Raw genomic sequence first — 19,833 nt, 5'->3', positions numbered from 1 at the left:
TAAAGTGTCATTATAATGATACTGGAACTATACTTCTGTTAATTAAAAAATTGAATTCATTTGATACTCCAATAGTAGTATAGAGCAAACAGTCTTTAATTTAATTTCCTAATAATATTAATTTTCATTAAATTAAATTTCCTAATAATAATGTGAAGACACAAGATAGTTTTAAAACAACGTAAGAACACTAATATCTTAGAAAAGATAAAAATAAGACTAAGTACATGTTTAAGAATAATTTAATTTGGTTAAAAATTCAAAATTTTAAGTGAATCAATTTAAAGAGGACTAGGTCCAACAAATTAACGTCATCCTGAAGATTCAAGTTCACGTCCAACCAGACCACAGTTAGTAAAAAAGTGAAAAAGGAAAGTTTATGAGATACCAATATGTTAATAATTTATAAATTTGTTTAATTTTTTATAATTTTATTTATACACTATTATAATAAAAATTTATTGTTAATATAATTTTGAAATAACCGTTTAAAATTAATAAATTTATTATATACAGTAATTTTTTAATTAGATAATAATATAAAAAACATTCACCTTATCTTACACATATTTTGTCTGAATGTAATTATAAAAAAGAAATAACAACAACATTGTTTTATGGACTCAAAAGAACTGTGAATTCGAAAACTTTTATCTTAAATATTACTATTAAACAAAAAGTCAACAAATTCCGGTTCTCCGCAAAACACCGGTCACGTATGGATAAGGGAACAATAGACTTGGTAATTAAACAACTATTAAATAAATAAGAGAATGTTTAATTAATTAATTACTTTTTGAAGTAATCAAATAAATTAAATTTATAATTTATTAATCTAGTGAGAGAGAAAAAAAAACTAGTAAATACACGTTCTCCCAAATACTACTGGGAAATAAAAAAAAATGAAAAACCAATGATTTGTTTTATCTTATCGAAAACCAAGAAACCCCGCAAGACAAAACATTACATCAATTAATCATTAAAATTATCTAATCTTAAATATCTAATCAAAAGTCAACACCCTTCCGATTGCTTCTTTCTCAGCATTTTATATTTTCATCAAACCCATTAAAAATTTCTCTCTCCCCCTCCCACTTTCTAATCCATGTTCACCAGCACATGTTAAAATAAACTAATCCCACACACAAAACAATTTTCATTCATAAAAATAAATATTGGTATGATAATTGCACAACAAAATATTTGTAAAAGGTGGATGATATGAAAAAAGAAAAAAATATTTATGGAGTAAGTAAAGAGTTTTAATGAGCATTTATGAATAAATTAGCTTTTGTTGGATAAAGAAAGAGGAATTAGTTGTAACAGTTATGGTATGGGTTTATGAGATTTACTATTTTGATGAATGAATTAAGCAGCCATTGGAAAATTAATGGATAATAATAAGACAGACCCCAATGGGGGGTGTTGTAATCAACCAAACCCTTTCCTTATCCAACTTGTTAACAAAGCTGGTCCTCCATCTTTTTCCATCATGCCAAGTAACTTTCTTTGACCCTCTCTTTCTCTTTTTTATTTATTTATTTTCTCTTATTATTCGCATTTTTTTTCATTCTCTATTTACCTTCAAACCCACACTAAGCAAACCCTCTCTCTCTTTCTCTCCTTTTCTATTTGTTTGTTTATTTGTGTTTGCAAGAACAAGACAAAGCTTTTTCCTTTAAATTCTTCGTCAGATCCTTCGCTTTTTCTTTTCTCTCCTAACTCGCAACGACACAATTGCCAGCATCGAGATATATAAAACGAGAAACGGTGTCGTATTTTTAAATAAAACGCAACAATGAGGTGTAAGAAGCACTTACCTGACCTCACCAGCACCATCGGCGTTTGCGCTTCGTGTCTCCGGGAGCGTCTCCAGCCTATCTACGCAGCCCAGGTTCAGGCCCATGCACAAGCCCAATCAGGAGAAAACGCATCTCCGCAACGAGAACGGAAGCCCAAGGCGGAGGAGAAAACGGCGCCGATCAATTTCCCGCGCTCGGTGTCCCCCTACGTCGCGCGCAGGAAATCCGACTGCGACAGCCGCCGAGAGAGGCTGTTCTACGGCACGCCGCAGGCTAAACCCGCCGCGAGAGACGGCGGAGCTGCGGCGGAGAAGAGGAGACACGGCGGCGGGAGGTTCTGGATCCTCTCGAACATCTTCCGCGGCAGATCGCACAAGACGGAGGCCGCCGCCGCGCGTCGGGAACCGTGCGAGGAACGGTCCACGGCGTCGTCGTGGTTCGCGATGATGCTCCCCGCGCGCCACCACAGAGGCGGCGAAACCGACAGAAGGAGATGCCGGCGCGCGGATCGAGGTATGTCGCCGTCGACGGCGGCCGATTTCAGCGACGAGGCGGCGCAGGAGCGGTCCGATTCCGGGAATTCGACGGAGAGTTCGCCTCAGAGACAGAATCCGACGCCGGCGACGGCACATCGGCGGTCTCGGCTCAGCGGCGGAACGAAGGGACTGTCGACGAGCATGGCGTTCTGTCTGAGTCCTCTGGTTCGGGCGAGTCCGAACCAGAACCAGCATTGGACCCATAACAATAATATTACCAATAATAGTAAAGGATTGGGCCAGGAAATGGGTGCTGGTGGGCCCCACCACATATCCTCTGCGGCGTCGTTTTGTGCCAACCGATCGCGGAAGCTCGCGGATTTCGGCAGGAACCCGCACAACCGTTGATTTTGCGGACCGTGGTACGGGCTTGTGTTTTGTCCGTTTCCGTTTGTAGATTCTTTTTTTCTTTTTCTTTTTTTTCTTCCGACAAAAAACGTAATCATTTTTCTTCTCTCTTCTTTCTCACTTTGTATAGTCCACATAGCTCATTGCAATTTACAAAAGAAAAAAAATATATACTTTTCAAAATATGAGTTTGACACTTTGAGATTGATGTGTTACTAATTAGGAAAAGTTTCTCTTTTTTGTGATAAACCTTGAATATGGATGAATTATCTTGTCTAGTGTGAAAGTTAATTTTATAAAAAAAATGATATTGTAGTTAAATTTGTTGATTAATTTGTTAATTAGGTTAGTTAAATTATTGGTACAACTTGAGGTAGCAATTAATTTCAATTTCATTGTTATAATTAGTCACATTTTAACTGTGGAACACTTTAATTCAATTGCTATAGTATGTACTCTCTCCTTGAAGTATGACTAATTTTTCTTGATTTTTTTTCTTCTAAAATAATAGTAAAAGAATAGCCAAATAAGAAACATAACTGCAATAGAGTAAGAATTGAAGGAGTATTGAAAATCTAAACCTGGTTTTGTCAAGTAAGAACAAATTAGTTAGGGCAAACTTTATGCTGCTCATGTTAACGGAAAAAATGACTAATTAGAGAAATAAAAAAATACAAGTATTGCTTATAAAAATATTTGTAATAGGAAGAAAAGTGACAAGATAGTTTAATATTCCGTCCATTTAAATCGTAAAATTCATCTTGAATTGAAATAATGTAAAAGTTGGTGAATTGTTTAAAAATTGCTTCAACATGAATTATTAAAAAATGTTTTAAGAGAATATTATTTTGATTTGTTTATTTAAATATAGTGAAAGTGTAACATGTCATTTAATAGTGGAGTATTAATAAACAAAACATTTCAATTCTGGTAATCATCAACAAGGAGGCAAAACATATAAATACATTGTTACATGTATCTGAAAATAGGTATTGGATAAGGTAGTTACATATACACACCAAAATAAAACTATAAACAACACAAAAGAAGTACAAGTTTTTCAAAAGATAGAAACAAAACAAAGTTTTCATAACCTATAACTAAAGAGTTGCATCCTCCCCTTCCTAAGTTATATGAACACTTGTTTCTTTATCTGCTCACACCATTTAATGGTGATATTGTAAATGAATAACACAAACATAACAAAGTCAATAAAAACACGAGGATAATCTAATTTACAGAAGGAAAATCATATACATTAATTTTATCATACATAGTAACCATACCCTTCAAAATAGATATCATACTAAAATAGCATGTCTCAACAAACACTTATGGATTCAATTATCTAGATACATGTATCAAGGTCAGATTCATTAGAAATAAGCACTTGTGGTCGAAACTTTTGCAAAGTTATTGCCAACGGGTTTCATCCTCCCACACATAAGGTTAGTCTTCACACCGTCATATGAACCTTGGAGCAGTCAAAAGATTAAGACTTCTTGTTACTTTCACCATCCAACCCAATTATACTCTACATGAGTGTGAATTGTCTAGTAGAGTGTCAAAATAGCTCCAATTTGAATCCTTACCTCAATGCATAAGCTAAAGATATTCACAACAAATTGGATTTTTCCCATGGAATTCCTTGAATTATACCAACTCATACCATCACTACAACCTTTGGAAAATCAATAATATCAACAATCAAAACAGGAAAAAATGTGAAACGAAACTAGCAACCGAGATCGACGCTCGATAGTACCTAAGGGGCGCCCAACACTATCGTCACAAGGGCTCACTTTCCATTGAGTGCCCAACAACATAGGTCGATGCCTAACGATGGTGACCCCTGAAGCTTTGTGTGATGAGCACATCTAGTGGTGCAAACCAACGCTCAGTGCTAGAGGCCATTAAAGCTCCCTAGAACAAGTGTGTCTAGCGGTTCGAACCATTATCTAGCGCCTTGAAACGAAACTTGCTCTCTGACTTGAATTTTGATATTTGTGCCAAACGACCTACCTAATACCGCCCAACCATGACAGAAAAATTCATGAATGGTAGAGTTTTAATTTGCTCCATTGTTCAAATTGGTGCTTTCCACTCCTTTATTAGTTTTACCTGTTTCAAAAACACTTCCTAACTAGTACCAATATATTCAATTGCCCAATTTAAAACTCTCTCATTCAAGTTCACATAAAAACCATCTAGCAAAACGAAACCACATACTTGAGCATAATTTAAATACATGTAATACAGATTTTGCAATCAAAACAGTACAAATTAAAGCAATTAATAATTCAAACTTAAGGTTTGATCACATTCAATTTACAACCTACAATTTGATCAAATGACCACATGCAAAAGCATAAAATTAGCTTACGCTACTTGCAAGATAGTTCTAACAACTCCTAAAACATCAAAGCACTTTCAATTTTATAGGATGATCTATCTACATGTAGAAACATTAGACATTGATGACTCTGAAGTCACATGCAAGCAGAGAATACTTAAATGCAAGAGGAAAATCGATTTGACCAAGGAAGAAATAGTAGAATTTCAACTTACTCAACTGGAGAAATCGATTGGTTTGAAGGAAATAGCTCGCACAAATAATCACTCTAACGATCTTAGATCTTCAAACAGAATAATAGAGTGTAAGATAGATAAGAGAAAAGGTAGATAGCTCTAGAAAAAAAGTTTTCAGATAGATAATATGTTTTAAAGAAATGAAACATGTTTATAAAATTTATATTTATACTTTAATGTTTTAATATTACTATAATCGTTTCACTATTTTAAAGACACTATCAATTCTAAAAATATTATTTTCTAGGTTATACAAAAAAGTATCTATCATTTTTCTTTTGAATTTTTTTATCTATAACAATATATAAAGAGATTCCATCTTTTGTATCCACATTTCAAAATTCTAATTGTACCCTTTAAAATATAATTATTTATTAAATTTTTGAAAATTGATTGTTATTTTTATAAACTTTTTATAAAATCATCTATCTCTGTTTCTTTTCTTTTTCCCTATTTATCAACCGTTATCTTTTCTGATATATTCCATTCCATTTTATTTTTAATAAATATAATTTTATTTTATATATTAACTTAATAACATTACAATATCATCACCTATTAATATAATATAATGCATATGTAAAAAATGCGTACACACAGACACGATAGCGCCTGTGTTTACGTTAATTTTAAATAATATTAATATGCCTGATTGACCTTTAAATTTAAATAGTTTTTGAAATGTTTTTTTTTTCTTTCTATTTTGAAGGTTAAAAGCTTGTAAAATATTATTTTTGGTATTTAGAATAATTAAATAATAATATTACATTTTCACATTATTTATATATAATTGAATTATTAAAACAATTTATTAGTACGGATTTAAACTTTCAACTTGTGCCTAATATATAGCTGGTACGGTTTTTAAGATATGTGTAAATCTTTGATAAAAAAAATGGCAAATAGAAATGAAAAATGAACAAATAGCTCAATAGTTTTTTTTTTCACTAATTTAAGTGTAATACTGAAAAATAAAAACTACTATGAATATACTAATCGATATTATTAATACAAAAGATAACATAGTTTATTAAAAAAGTATTTAATATATATATGACACGCGTGATATTTAACACACCACTCATAAGTAGTATTATTAAGATTAGGTATACTTGTCTAGATTTATCAGCTAATTTTAATATTAATAAATATGAATAAGTAAGTAAATTAATCTCAGTTAATATTAAATGTTACATTGAAGTACAAATCCATCTAAGAATCTTGAAATTATTAACTTACTACCATGATGCTTAATTAAGATGTAACTAAAAATAATTGTTATACTTGTAATAAGAATTGATCTTCTTAATAACTGAGAATAGTGTGAACACGTTATGTTTCAATAGTGTTCAATATATTATATTATATTTATATAAGAAAATATATTATTTTAAAAGTGTTAAAAAATATTAGGTCCATTTGAAAAGCAAGTTAAATAAATAAAGTAAAAAGATATTTCATCTAAGTTAATGATAAGTTTTGTAAACCAAACATGGTCCATTTTATGAATTTTTAGAACCTACTCACAAACTTATGTTAATAGCTATAGCCATTAATCACCGATTTGGTAAGGAAAAAAAAGCATTTCAAATTGAATTGTTTTGTTGCATGAAACATTTGGCATTGAATTAAATAGAAAGGTGAAGCAAGAAGAATAATGCATAGGGTTGAAACTTGGAAAGTGCTTAATATTATTAGGCCTTACTTTCTGCGTGCATTATTAGTCTAAACATTTAGCTCTCACACTTTGGTGTGTAGGGTGTGGTGTGCTACATACACGTAATGTTTGGCTTTGGCTAAAATAAAAGAGAAGAGAGAAATTAATGAAAGACAACTTTTTCTTTAGGTTAAATAACCTTTTTTTCTCCGATCATTCTTTTAGTTTGGTGTTAATCTCAATTTATCCAAATTTAAAAGATAAAAAATAGTCAACTATTTTTTCATTAAATTTATAGTGAAAATGACACTAGTAATGTTCCTTATTGATATTATTTGATATTTATCATATTTATCAGAAAGATACAACATTAATGACACATGAGTTCAACTTATATAATCTATTGACATCACCTTCAACTCAAAACCTTAACAAAATTTAAGAATATTTTACCTTATAAAATATTTTCTCATTTCTTTCGAATGTAAGACTTAAATTTACACTTACATTTCGAGTTATCTCCTTCTCAATGATGACTTTCTTCCACATTGGTACATTTTTTTCTAGAGTGAAAATATTTCCAACAATAACGAGTACCCCTGAAATAGTGACCTTTTTACACCGCTACTATATCATGATTGAAGAAAGACTTTCATTACAAGGAATCCTTACATCTAGGATTCTCCACTCATATTATACTCATCTGAGCTGGTCATCAAGATGAATAGACATGTCAAGGTGAGCCAACCCGACTCACACGGGTTGGCTCACCACAAGTCGGGTTGAAAATTAGTGAACCCAACCCGACTCACTTTATGGTGAGCCAGAAATTTTGTAACCTGACTCAACCCACCACAGGTTGGTGGGTTAAGTGGGTTGGCTCACCAACCCACCTAAAAAATTATTTATCTATTTATTTTTTAGTATTCAAATATTTAAATAATTTTTTAAGTAACCCATGAGATGACAATCATAGTAAAATCAAGAACCAATGTTTTGATCATGCTCACCACCAATATATGAAAAATTATTTCCAAGAAAGTATTTATATAGTCTAAGAAAGCATGACTAATATTACAAATTTTATGTCATGCTATTCAACAAAATATTAATAAAAAAACTATACATTTTTTTCATGCTAATTTAGAAAAAATTGTTTTATAAGACGGTTACTTGAGTAATTTATTATAAAGATTATAGTTAAAGATTAAAGTATCAACATATATAACTTGACAATCAAATTAATTAAACATTCAAACTATTCAAATATAATTAAGCAACATTCTAGCATTTAAAAATATGAAATTATGAACAAATATAATAGGAGTAGTAAATAATTATTAAAAAAATTTATAAAAATTTTAAAAAAAAATTTCAAAAAAATTGTTAAAAAGTGTTGGTGGGTTAAGTAGGCCAACCCACCTTCAACCCGGCTCGAACCCGTTTAACTCGTGGGTTAAGTGAGCCGGGTTGAGTTCAACCCACTTTTGAAAAAAATGAATTTTTCTCAACCCAACCCGGCTCAACCCAGCTCGAACTCGTGGTGAGCCGAGTTGGCTCACGGGTTGAAACCCATTTTGACATCTCTAAAGATGAACCATCAACTCTGACAATGAATCTTTCAAGAAGAAAATTTAGTAAAGAAACACAATACCAATAAGACATGAATTCAAGACACATAAAAAATTGACACTACTTTCAAAAAAAATGTTAAGACAATAAATTTATGAGTTTTTTAGAACGTTCAACTTCTTATTTCTATCCGATGTGAATTCCCAACCTATTGTTCATGTCAATTATTCTAAAATAAAAAGGAGATTAAATTAAGAATTCAAAATAATATGGTTGAATTAAATTTTTTTTATCATAGTACTATAATAATAAAAAAGACTATTTAACCTTTTCTTTATAACAACTTTGCTCAAAGAATATTTACCGATTTTATAAAGAATTAATCTGTGTAAAAACTTATTAATACCTACTAGTAAGATTTTTTTCTTAATTATAAATCTAAACATGAAATTTTGTTAAGAACTGACTTTGATATTAGTCAAACAATCTATTCACTGGATCATGCAAATATAAAATCTATAAGTTTAGAAATGTTTCTAATTTTTATTTGAATGTATTTTGGATTATGTTTCTAAAAGAATATATGAATTTTAAACGTGGGTTTTTAAGAAATAATAGAGAATAAAAAATGAATTTTTCTTTGGTTAAATGTGAGTGTATAGCAGGTGAAGGAAAGTAACATTTAATTAGGTTTTGAATTGAAAGCAGCATTAGTTATGCACATTATGTAGCAGCAATTTAAACTCTTAGGTAAATGCATTTATTTATTATTTAATGATCAACATTGATTAAGTGAGGATGAAATTTATTTTATTTATTTATTTATTTATTTTTACATGAGTGAGTGCACACTGTGAACCCTTAAAGACTAAGGTGGTGTTTGGATTAAAACTGTGAAAAATGCTCTTACCAATTTAATGTATATTTCTTAATTTCAATGTATACAATAAATAAAAAATAAAACAATATTTTGAAAGTCTTGGTATTTTTTTTTATCTCTCTCAAAATATATTAAATTATTTTAACGAGTTTTTTGTGTAAGTACTTTTAGAAAAAAAATGAAATAAATTATTCTACAAATTAAAATTAACTTACATAAAAGTAAAAAATTTTAAAAATATAACATATGTACCACAAAATTTATTTAAATTAAATTATAAAAGAGTAATTTTAATTTTTTTCTTACTTTTTTTTTATAAAAATGTTTATGAAGAAAATGTTATACAGTCTCTGCCTCTTGCAATGGGTTACCAGATATTGGAGCTTTAAAATATTTGAGAAATTTGGGCCTTCAGATATTCCTCTCAAAGTTAAGGGTCATTTCTTATTGCCCTCTTTAATTTCAATCTGTACGCCCTATGAATTTAAAAATTTTAAATGTTATTTTCCGAAATTAATTGCTTATGTTGGTCATTTCACAACTCAGGAAGGGTACAAATTAAAATTGTGGAGTGCAAAAAGAAATGGCTCAAGTTAAAGTAGTCATGGGTCTTTTGTCTTCTGAATCCCCATTGTCTATAGATAATTCCTCTTTTGTCCATAATTACTATTTTTATTTTACTTTATTTTTACATAAGACTCACTTAACAATTTTTTTTTTCATTCATTAGTAGTTATTTTATCTTCTCTTTTTTTTCCCATTAATTCTACTATATTCTTGATAAATATAAATTTACTTTGTATATTAACTTAATGATATACATCTACTAATATAATACCATACATATTATATATAAAAAATGTGTACTCACATAATTTGACAACATCATGTTAATATGTTTAAAGGATTTTTTTTTTGTATTCATATTTGTTTTTCAAATTTAACATTTGAATAAAAAAAATTAATTAAAATAAATATTTTATTATTTTTTAAATTTAAATAAAAATTATTTACATTGTAAAATTTATTTATATTTAATTTTATAATTATAATAAAAAAAAATAATTATAATTTTTTCGCTCGTGTTTTCACTAATTTAAAATAATGAAAATATTTGTGTGGACTATGCATTCTGTATGCATACTGAAACATATTATTGTTTAGAATATCTTATGCATTCTATTTTAAAATTTTTAATATCTCAAAATTTAAATCACACTGTTTTTAGTATATTAATGTCTAAAAAAAATTTATGCATTACTTTTTTATATTAATTAAATATTTACAATTAAAATAATTATAATAAAAATATTACCACAAAATAATATACTATAATTATAATAAAAATATTACTACAAAGTAATATACTTCAAATAATAAAATAAGTTATAAGACTTATATGTATAAACTACAACAAAATATTTTTTTTCCAGTTATAATAAAATATATATTATATAATGGTAATACAATGAAAAGAGGAGACACTCTTTCAATTATATAGAATGCAAAATAACCTGCACCACAATTTCTCCTTCATGTGCATGCATCAGCACTGAATAACATTTGATAAGATGAACAATTAATGTCATGTTAGTTTTAATGTAATACAGGATAAAAAAAATCTAGAAAGCCTAATCTTTAACTAATGAGACTAACCCAGGAAACTGAAACAAGAAAATAAATATAGTGCATTCTAACTAAATGCAATGATTGCAAATGCTATTATAAATAGGGATGAGGTAAATGTAAGAGGAGGAGTTCATTTATCCTGACTAGTTAATACAAAATTAATCAAAATCTTTATAAAATATGATAAAAATTCAGTTTCATGAATTTGAAAGAGTTTTCATTTTACTTTATTTTATTAAGATATGTTATATTTTTATGTGATATTTGTCTCACTTCCCTATTTATGATTGTGTATAAAAAAAATCTTATAATTCATTGTAAATGGCTGCCCTAACAAGCCCAACCCATTCTTTGCCAGTATGGTAGCAGTATTTCCAGGAAACGCATGACAAACAAATGCGGTAAATAATTCGGTAACATTTCAAGGAACGAAAAATTCTACCATCACCTTCCTAAATGTTAGAAAAAAAATCCCACATCGGTGAGAACTTACTTTGGGGCTTACTTTTCATGTTATAAAAGGAACCATTTTTTCCTTACGAAATCATTCCAAAGTCTCTCCCTTTTTATTCCTTTTGCTTTATTGCTTGAGAGGAGAATTGAGAGAGAATATTAGTTTCTCCTCTAAGAGGGAAGATTAGTTTTTTCCTTTTAGGTTCTCCTTCTATCAATTTTTCCTACTTCCAAGAGAGAGGTTGTCATTGTTTTCTCCTTGGAGATTGAGAGAATGGTATGTAATTTTTCCTTTTTCTTGAATAAATTATATTCATTGCCTATTATCTGTTTTTGTTCCTTTATTTTCGTCTTTTATTTTACTTCTGCTAGTACTCTAATACCCAACAGTGGTATCAGAGTTGTTGGTTCGTGTGATTATATTTCAATGCTATTATCATTATAATAGTGCTATGATAGTGGATAAAGAGTGGTAGTGTGAAAGTGCATGTCTAGAAAAGTTCTGGATAGGAAAGACTTGGTTCACGGTCTGCCCTCATTGGGTATCACGGTCTGCCCTCATTGTTCCAGTAGACAGTATTAGTCATAGTGATAAGTGCATAAGTTGGTTTTAAAGCCATGTCAACAAGATACGAGATAGAGAAGTTCAATGGAAAAAATTTCTCATTGTGGAAACTAAAGATGAAAGCAATTTTGAGAAAGGACAACTATCTAGCGGTAATTGAAGAAAAACCTGGTGGACATTACAATAGCAAAAGTGGAAGAAAATAGATAAGAATGCTATAGAAAATTGGCGCTTAGCATTGGCAGATGCAGTTTTATCCAACATTGTAGAGAAAACTACTGCGAGGGAGATTTGGAATACTCTCACAAGCCTGTACGAGGTTAAGTCACTTCACACAAGAATATTCTTGAAGAGAGAACTCTATACTCTTCGAATGAGTGAGTTCACATCGGTGACAGACCACATCAATAATCTAAATACATTGTTTGCCCAAATTTCAACGGCAGATTTCTACATAATTGAAAATGAACATGCGAAGCTTCTACTACAGAGCTTACCTGATTCGTATGATCAACTCATCATCAACATTACAAATTACAACGTGGTTGACCTCCTACACTTTGAGGATGTTGTCGGAGCTGTTCTTGAAGAAGAATCCAGGAAAAAGAACAAAGAGGATATGGTGGAAAGTGCAATGCAGACTCAAGCTTTGGTGATGACGAGAGGTAGATCAACAGAACGTGGATTTAGTGGGAGTTAGTCTCATGATAGATCTCAAAGTAAGAAGCATCTCAAATGCTACCATTGTGGCAAAAGAGGGCATGTGAAGAAAGATTGTTGGCATTGGAAGAATGGAGGAAAGAACTCTATGCATCAACCTCACAAGGTTGCATGGCAAGTACCTTAGAGGACAAAGATATTATATGAAGAAGAGGGGAGATCTGGTAAGTCATGAAAGCTTAGAAGATCATGGAAGATGTGTATGTGCTTATGGGAGATACGCTGTAGGGAACTAATGCAATGGTAGCATCGACAAGTCAAGAAGAAGCGGTGTTAACATGACATCGTAAACTTTGGTATAAGTCAGACCGAAGTTTGCAAATCCATGTGGAACGTTATCTCTTACTCAGGCTTAAAAAGGTTGTTTTACCTTTGCGTGAGCACTGTGTGATAAGCTAACACACATAGACATAGATCACAAATTGCTAGTTTGACTACCAAGAAAAAGAAACACAAGAAGACTTTGTTCATTTTGATGTAAGGGAATCACCAAAGTTATTTATCCTTAGGAGAATAAAAGTTTACTCCAAGAGATTGTGGGCGTACTACATCAAGAAGAAGTCAAATGTGTTGTTACCAATTCAAGGAATTCAAAGCATGAGTAGAACTTGAAACTGGGGAAAATTAAGTGCTTAGACTACACTAAAAATGTGAAGGGGTATCACTTGTGGGTCCCACTACCCACAAGGTTATTGTTAAGTAGAAATGAAACGATGCCCCAACCAAAAGACATTAAAGAACAAGAAAACTTGATTTGCAAGGTTGAACAAATCTCTTTACGATTTAAAGAGGGCGCTCAAGTGTTTGTATAAGAGGTTTGATTCCTTCAAAAGTTTAGGTTACAACAGAACAAGTTTTTAGACCATTGATGTTGTATGTGGATGACATGTTGGAGGTTGGCCCCAACAAAGTTTAAATCCAGGAATTAAAGGCACAATTAGCTAGGGAGTTTGAGAAGAATGACTTAGAACCAACAAACAAGGATTTCAGTGATGCAAATTTACCGAGACAGAAAAGATAGGAAGATTTGGCTTTCTTAGAAGAAATACTTACTGATAATCTTGCGACGCTTAAACATGCAAGATTGCAAGCCATTTTCTACCCCACTTTCTATCAGTTGTTCCTCATGTATGAGTCCTAGCGGTGAAGCGGAGAGGATGGAGAAGTCTTGAGTACTAAATGCATCAATGGTGGACAACCTTATGAATGTTATGATGTGTACAAGACCAGACATTGCACAAGTAGTGTGAGTGGTTAGTACTCCTTAGAAGGCACCTCAAGTGTTGCATTGCGTTTCAGAGGATCAATATTATGTGTCAATGAAGTCTACGTGGATTCGATCCTACTGAAGTCTATCAGAAGAACAAACTACATGAAGGCAGAGAATAACGCATGGTGTGAAAATTTGGTTAATTTCATCAAAATCTTCAAGTGGGAGAATGTTAGAAAAGAAGTCTCACATCGGTGGAAACTTACTTTGGGAGTTACTTTTCATATTATAAAAGAAGTCCCACATCCCAAAGTTTCTTCCTTTCTATTCCTTTTGCTTTATTGCTTGAGAGAAGAATTAAGAGAGAATATTAGTTTCTCCTCTAAAAGAGAGAAGGTTGGTTTTTTCCTTTAAGGTTCTCCTTGTATTAGTTTTTCCTATTTTCAAAATAGGGGTTGTCATTGTTTTTTCCTTGGAGATTGAGAGAATGGAATTTAATTTTTCCTTTCCTTGAATAAATTATATTCATTGCCTATTATTTGTTTTTGTTCCTTTATTTTAGTCTTTTATTTTAGTTGTGAGTACTTGTGCTAGTACTCTGATACCCAACACTAAATGCTCCAAATGCACTAGTTATCCTTGAAGGACAAATTGAAGTCACTTTTTATTTACCTCCAATAGTCTAATTGAACCCTATCCATAATCTTTTTCCTCCACATGCTTGAAGGCCAGTATATGAGGGAAAACTGTAAATAAATAATACTTCTTCCTTTTCTAATGTAGGAAATATAATACGTACCAAATTATATAAATATAATATGGATATAGGACTGTAAAATATATAAGGGTTAAGTATGCTTTTAATCCCTGAACTTTGAACAAAAATTGGAATTCGTCCCTATCCGAATTTTCTATAAATTTTGGTCCCTAAACTTTAAAAATAACTGAATATAGTCATTTTAACTCAATTATGTTATATGTTATTGTAAAATTATGTGTTAAATTTTTTAAAGTATAATATTAAAAAAATAGTAACAAAAAAAATTTGGTAATCACAAAATTCATCTTTTATAATATGTTTGATACTATTTTAGAATTTCGACTTTCTATTTTTTTTTCAATATATCTAAAATTGTGAAAATATTATTTTCGATAACACATCTCAGATTAACCTTTAAATGTTTAAAATATACACTTAATAACAATTAAATTTATAAAAGATCAAATATAATAATAAAACATTATGGAAAACTGTTATAGACTAAAACATTTCTCAAAGTAAATTTTACATAAAACATAATGTTAATTAAATTCTTAATCATATTATTTCCAAGAGAGTGTAACATTGTGACAACATTACGAAAAATAACTGTCAATTAGCAATGGTAGAAAATTTGTGAATGGAAAAACAATAAACATTGTACAATGAGTCTCTTACAACTTCACGATACAACACGTTCATAACTCTCTTGAGCTCATACGTGAACTAAAAACAAAAAAAATCATATACAATCTGGAATACATTTTTTATTTTTGTATTCCTGTTGATACAATTTATAATACAAAAATTATATTTTAAATTATACATTTTAGAATGAATTTTTGTATTTTGAATTGTATAATCCAAAATACAATTTTTACATGTCTTAAATATTTTTGAATTATGTGTATTAGAATCCAAAATAAAAAAATGTAAAATTAGAATTTTGAAATATGAAAAAAAAAATTAGAAAAGTGTACGAAGAAACTCCCCATAACAAAACTAAATCGATGGGCATTTTCTTTTTACACTTTCAAAACTTCTTTCTTCACCTTCATAAATTTTTGGAATTTCCATTTTGACTTTCTTGCATCAAATGTTAATGAAGCTTTTTCCGAGGACCAGATGCTACATTTGTGTTATTTCTTTCTCACTTTAAAGCAAATTTTTTTAACATATTAATTAGCTAAATTGAAGATCATTATAGGGTAAAGCTTGGAGGTGGATAATTGCTTGAATATTAGCATTTTGCTTTTGGTTTGTTAGGTTTTACATAGGGAGTTTCACTGGGAGAACAACACCAATGAGATCTGAGCCTAACCACATGAAACACTGACACCACTCTCAACCCAAAACCTTAAGGCAATGGGATTATGGGTCTTTATTCTTATATAGTGCTTTACTTTCTCATTTCTGGTCAATGTGGGACTTAGACTCACACTTGGATTCCTAACAATCTCCCCCTCAAGGGTGAGTCCCTTCAACCACATTGGTACACTCCCCCTCCAGCGGAAGCTGCCCAACCACGAGTACTCCTTTTCTGCCCTTTGCCGTTATTCTTAACGGGACACGCTTTACCTGGAACCCTTACCTGGGACCTTTGCCAAGAAGACTTTCGATACTAGGACCATACTGCACTCGTCTGAGCCGGTTTTAACCATCGGCTCTGATACCACTTGTCAGGTTTTACAGAGAGAATTTCACTGGGGAGAACAACACCAATGTAGATATAATAACGAGATATCACATCACGTGTTAAGAAAATGATGTAATAATGACACTTTTGTAAATAGTGGATATAATATTTCAACATTGTTTATAATCTTTTGTACATGTATATGATGCACCACCAAAAATTGAATTTAAATCAATGATTGCCCCGTTTGGATTAATTATTTATGAAGAAGGTTGTTGCAGGAGTATACAAGGGATGGTTCTAATTGGAATAATGATGAAACATTTGTCTAGTCATTCAACCATTTTGTAAATTTACTTTTCTTATCAGAGAGGTGTCTATTATCCGAAGCAACTAAAAAAAATAATGATATTACATCATTTCTCACAAATAATCGATATAATATCAGCTTTTCCGGCCTCAAATCAACTTTATTTATGAAATCGATTCCTTTTTCATCGATGTTATATTATATGATATTACGTCAATTTTTGACAACTGATGTAATGTTTTTTTCACTCATTGTATTGTTTGATATAACATTGATTATAATACTGATGTAATATGTCCAAAATTTTCGATGTAATATCTTTTTACTGTATTAGTGAAAGTTCTCTTTTTAATATATAATTCAGAAGTTGTTTGGATTGTGTAATCAATAGGAGTAGTAATGGAAAATATATCTGTATTGATAGATATATGCCAGTAAAATTCGTCACAAATAGTAAATGAATATATACTTTAAATGAGTACCTGCAAATGACGGGTAAATTAGTACCCATTTATTAACGGGTCAGGATCAGTATCATACTACATGTATTCGTAGGTATCTGTCATCCATTAAAAAAATGAAATTATAGTTTTATCCTCTATTAGGTTATTTTATTTTAAGTTCACGTGTATGTATGTATTTCTCTTTTTAGTCTTAGCGTCTCTCTCATCTGTCTAAGGTTCCCAAGGTTCAATAGTAAACCCTAAGTGATTGGTGTGATTGACTAAGTATGGATGTTAATTTTATTTGAATAACCTTTTTTGCATATTAGCTTACCTTTTCTTTGTGTTGTTGTTTTGTTTTGTATTCTTTATTTGCAATGATCATCGTGATTGGTTGAGCAGATGAAGATGTAGTGATTGGACTAGTCAAGAAAAAATGTGATGTAATAATATAACTTGCATTTGGAAATCTTTTATAAATAAAATCTTTTTGAAAAACTCTAGTTCCTTTAGTATAATTACATAACAGTTTATACTTAATGTATCTTATTTATGTGGATGACTGTAATAGTAGTTATATATAGTAGTATTCCTATGCTTGAAGATTATCTGTTATGTAATATTTTATTTAATAATTTTATGTTATTAAATGGGATGTTATGCCTATGCTCTTTGTTTTTTTCTAATTCTCAATTATGTTATTTATAGGAAATTTTGTAAATGATTGCATAGTTAAACTTTTTTTTAACTATAGATTACAATGTCTATTGGTTTTTATGTTTTTAATTTGTTAAAGATATATAGCGGCTTCTTATATAGATGGAGGATAAGTTCTGCCACGATAGACTTATCTCATCCTTTTTAATCTTTTAAAATTTTTATATTTTCTTATAAATTTTTACCTTTTTTGTTAATTTTAATAATTAATCATGTAATATTTCAAAAAATAATAAAATATAATACATTATATTTGAAAAATATTATATCATACTTTTTTGGGATATTTCACAAATTATGTAATACCTGCCGATGAACAATTTAGTAAACATAACATTAAATACACGTTTTACATACACATGCTTCCATTGATAAAGGATTCTTTAACTTAAAGTTTGGTGCAAGACAAGTTATGAATATTTTCTTCACTTTTTTTTTTTCTTTCATTACTTTAACTTTATTTTCTTTTCATCTCTCCCATGTGAAAGAAAAGGGGTCAATAAAGTTGAGATTGAAAACTTAGTTTCCATGTTTACGTGTCGAAAAACTGAGCATGCAATTAATCATTTCTACATTTGTGTGATGGAGTGAGGTTTAAAACAATATCATTTTCTTCATGTGTAATCATTTGAATAACACCTTTTTTTTTAATATATTGTAATATTAATTTAATTTATTTAATTATATCTAAAAATATTCTTTATCAGAAAATTCTCTAAATATATCAGAGTTTGCCATAGTAACTGTGTTCCAAATATCTTTAGGGGCTTTCTCTAATTAATATTTTTTAATATTAATTAAATAATTATACATTATTTTAAAAATAATAAATCATTTAAACTTTCCAATAATAATATAATTTAAAGGGTTAAGTATGTTTTTAATCCCTGAACTTTGGCCAAAAATTGGAATTCGTCCTTGCTCAAAACTTTTATAAGTTTTGGTCCCTAAACTTTAAAAATGAATGAATATAGTCCTTTTACCCCAATTACATTGACTTTTTTTAACCTGTCGCGATTGTGTTTCATGTTAATATTGGAGTTCTCTACGTCGTTTGACACATTCTCGACTTAATATTTACTGAGAAATGGTTTGAAACCTAAAAAAAAAAGTTAACAAAATTGGGTTAAAAGGACTATATTCATTCATTTTTAAATTTTAGGGACCAAAATTTATCAAAGTTTCGACTACGAACGAATTCCAATTTTGGATTAAAGTTAAGGAACTAAAAACATACTTAACCCTAATTTAAAATAGTATATTATAAATATGAATCATAACAAGGAACGTCATCTTATGAGAATAAACTTTTAACTTTTCCTTAGGGTTTTTTCTTGGTCCCCAAAGCATTCAAACCAAATCACTCAAATAAGTTTCCAAAAACACTAACCTTTGTGCTTATTTGTGGTAGCTACCTTCTCATTCGAAGTTGAACTCAACTTCTTCCCTTTTCTTGCAAAATCTTGCAAATTTTTTATCACACCAAATGTTTTTATGCGACTTACAATAGTGAACCGTACTAGTGTATCAGACAATTCCAACCACAAATCCCAGCACAAGAACACAAGCATAGAAATATTATTTTCTAGTTTCAATATCTGAGAAATTTATTTAATACGATCTCTAAATTTTCTTTTTCTTAAATTAGTCTTTATTTTATTTCAAAGAAGTCAATATTGTTCATTCCATTAAATTAGTGTATTAAATTAGTGTTAGCACTATTTAAAAAGAATGTGTGATTATAAGATTTTCTAATCCTTCACTCTTTCTATTTCTACTCACTACATGTTCATGACTGTTTCTGAAGAAAATAATAAAAGTGTGGTGAGTAAATAAAAAAGAGTGAATGTTGAAAATTCTAGACAAGGTTATCTTCTAAATGGTGTTAATACTAATTTATTCGAAAGAATTAAATTGATTAATTTTAAATAAAATAAGACCGAATCTGAGAAAAAAAAATTAAGAATCATATCTAATGAACTTTATATATATATATATATATATAT

General features: G+C 30.0%; 1 protein-coding gene across 1 annotated transcript; it reads left to right on the top strand.

Annotated features, from left to right (window-relative positions):
• The first annotated feature begins 1,744 nt into the window (after window positions 1-1,744).
• On the top strand, window positions 1,745-2,882 carry LOC114165989. Its single transcript, XM_028050636.1, has one exon. It carries the CDS (start codon window positions 1,799-1,801, stop codon window positions 2,684-2,686), a length of 888 nt encoding a protein of 295 aa, XP_027906437.1. The 5' UTR covers window positions 1,745-1,798; the 3' UTR covers window positions 2,687-2,882.
• Window positions 2,883-19,833: the final 16,951 nt, after the last annotated feature.

This window comes from Vigna unguiculata, chromosome 10, assembly GCF_004118075.2.
Source record: "Vigna unguiculata cultivar IT97K-499-35 chromosome 10, ASM411807v1, whole genome shotgun sequence".
NCBI lineage: Eukaryota > Viridiplantae > Streptophyta > Magnoliopsida > Fabales > Fabaceae > Vigna > Vigna unguiculata.
Note: the sequence above shows the minus strand (reverse complement) of the source record. Positions and strands in the feature narration are given on the sequence as shown.

What these genes read in the sequence shown, in the direction of transcription:
- LOC114165989 (XM_028050636.1), top strand. Translation starts at nt 1,799, where the DNA reads ATGAGGTGTAAGAAGCACTTACCTGACCTCACCAGCACCATCGGCGTT.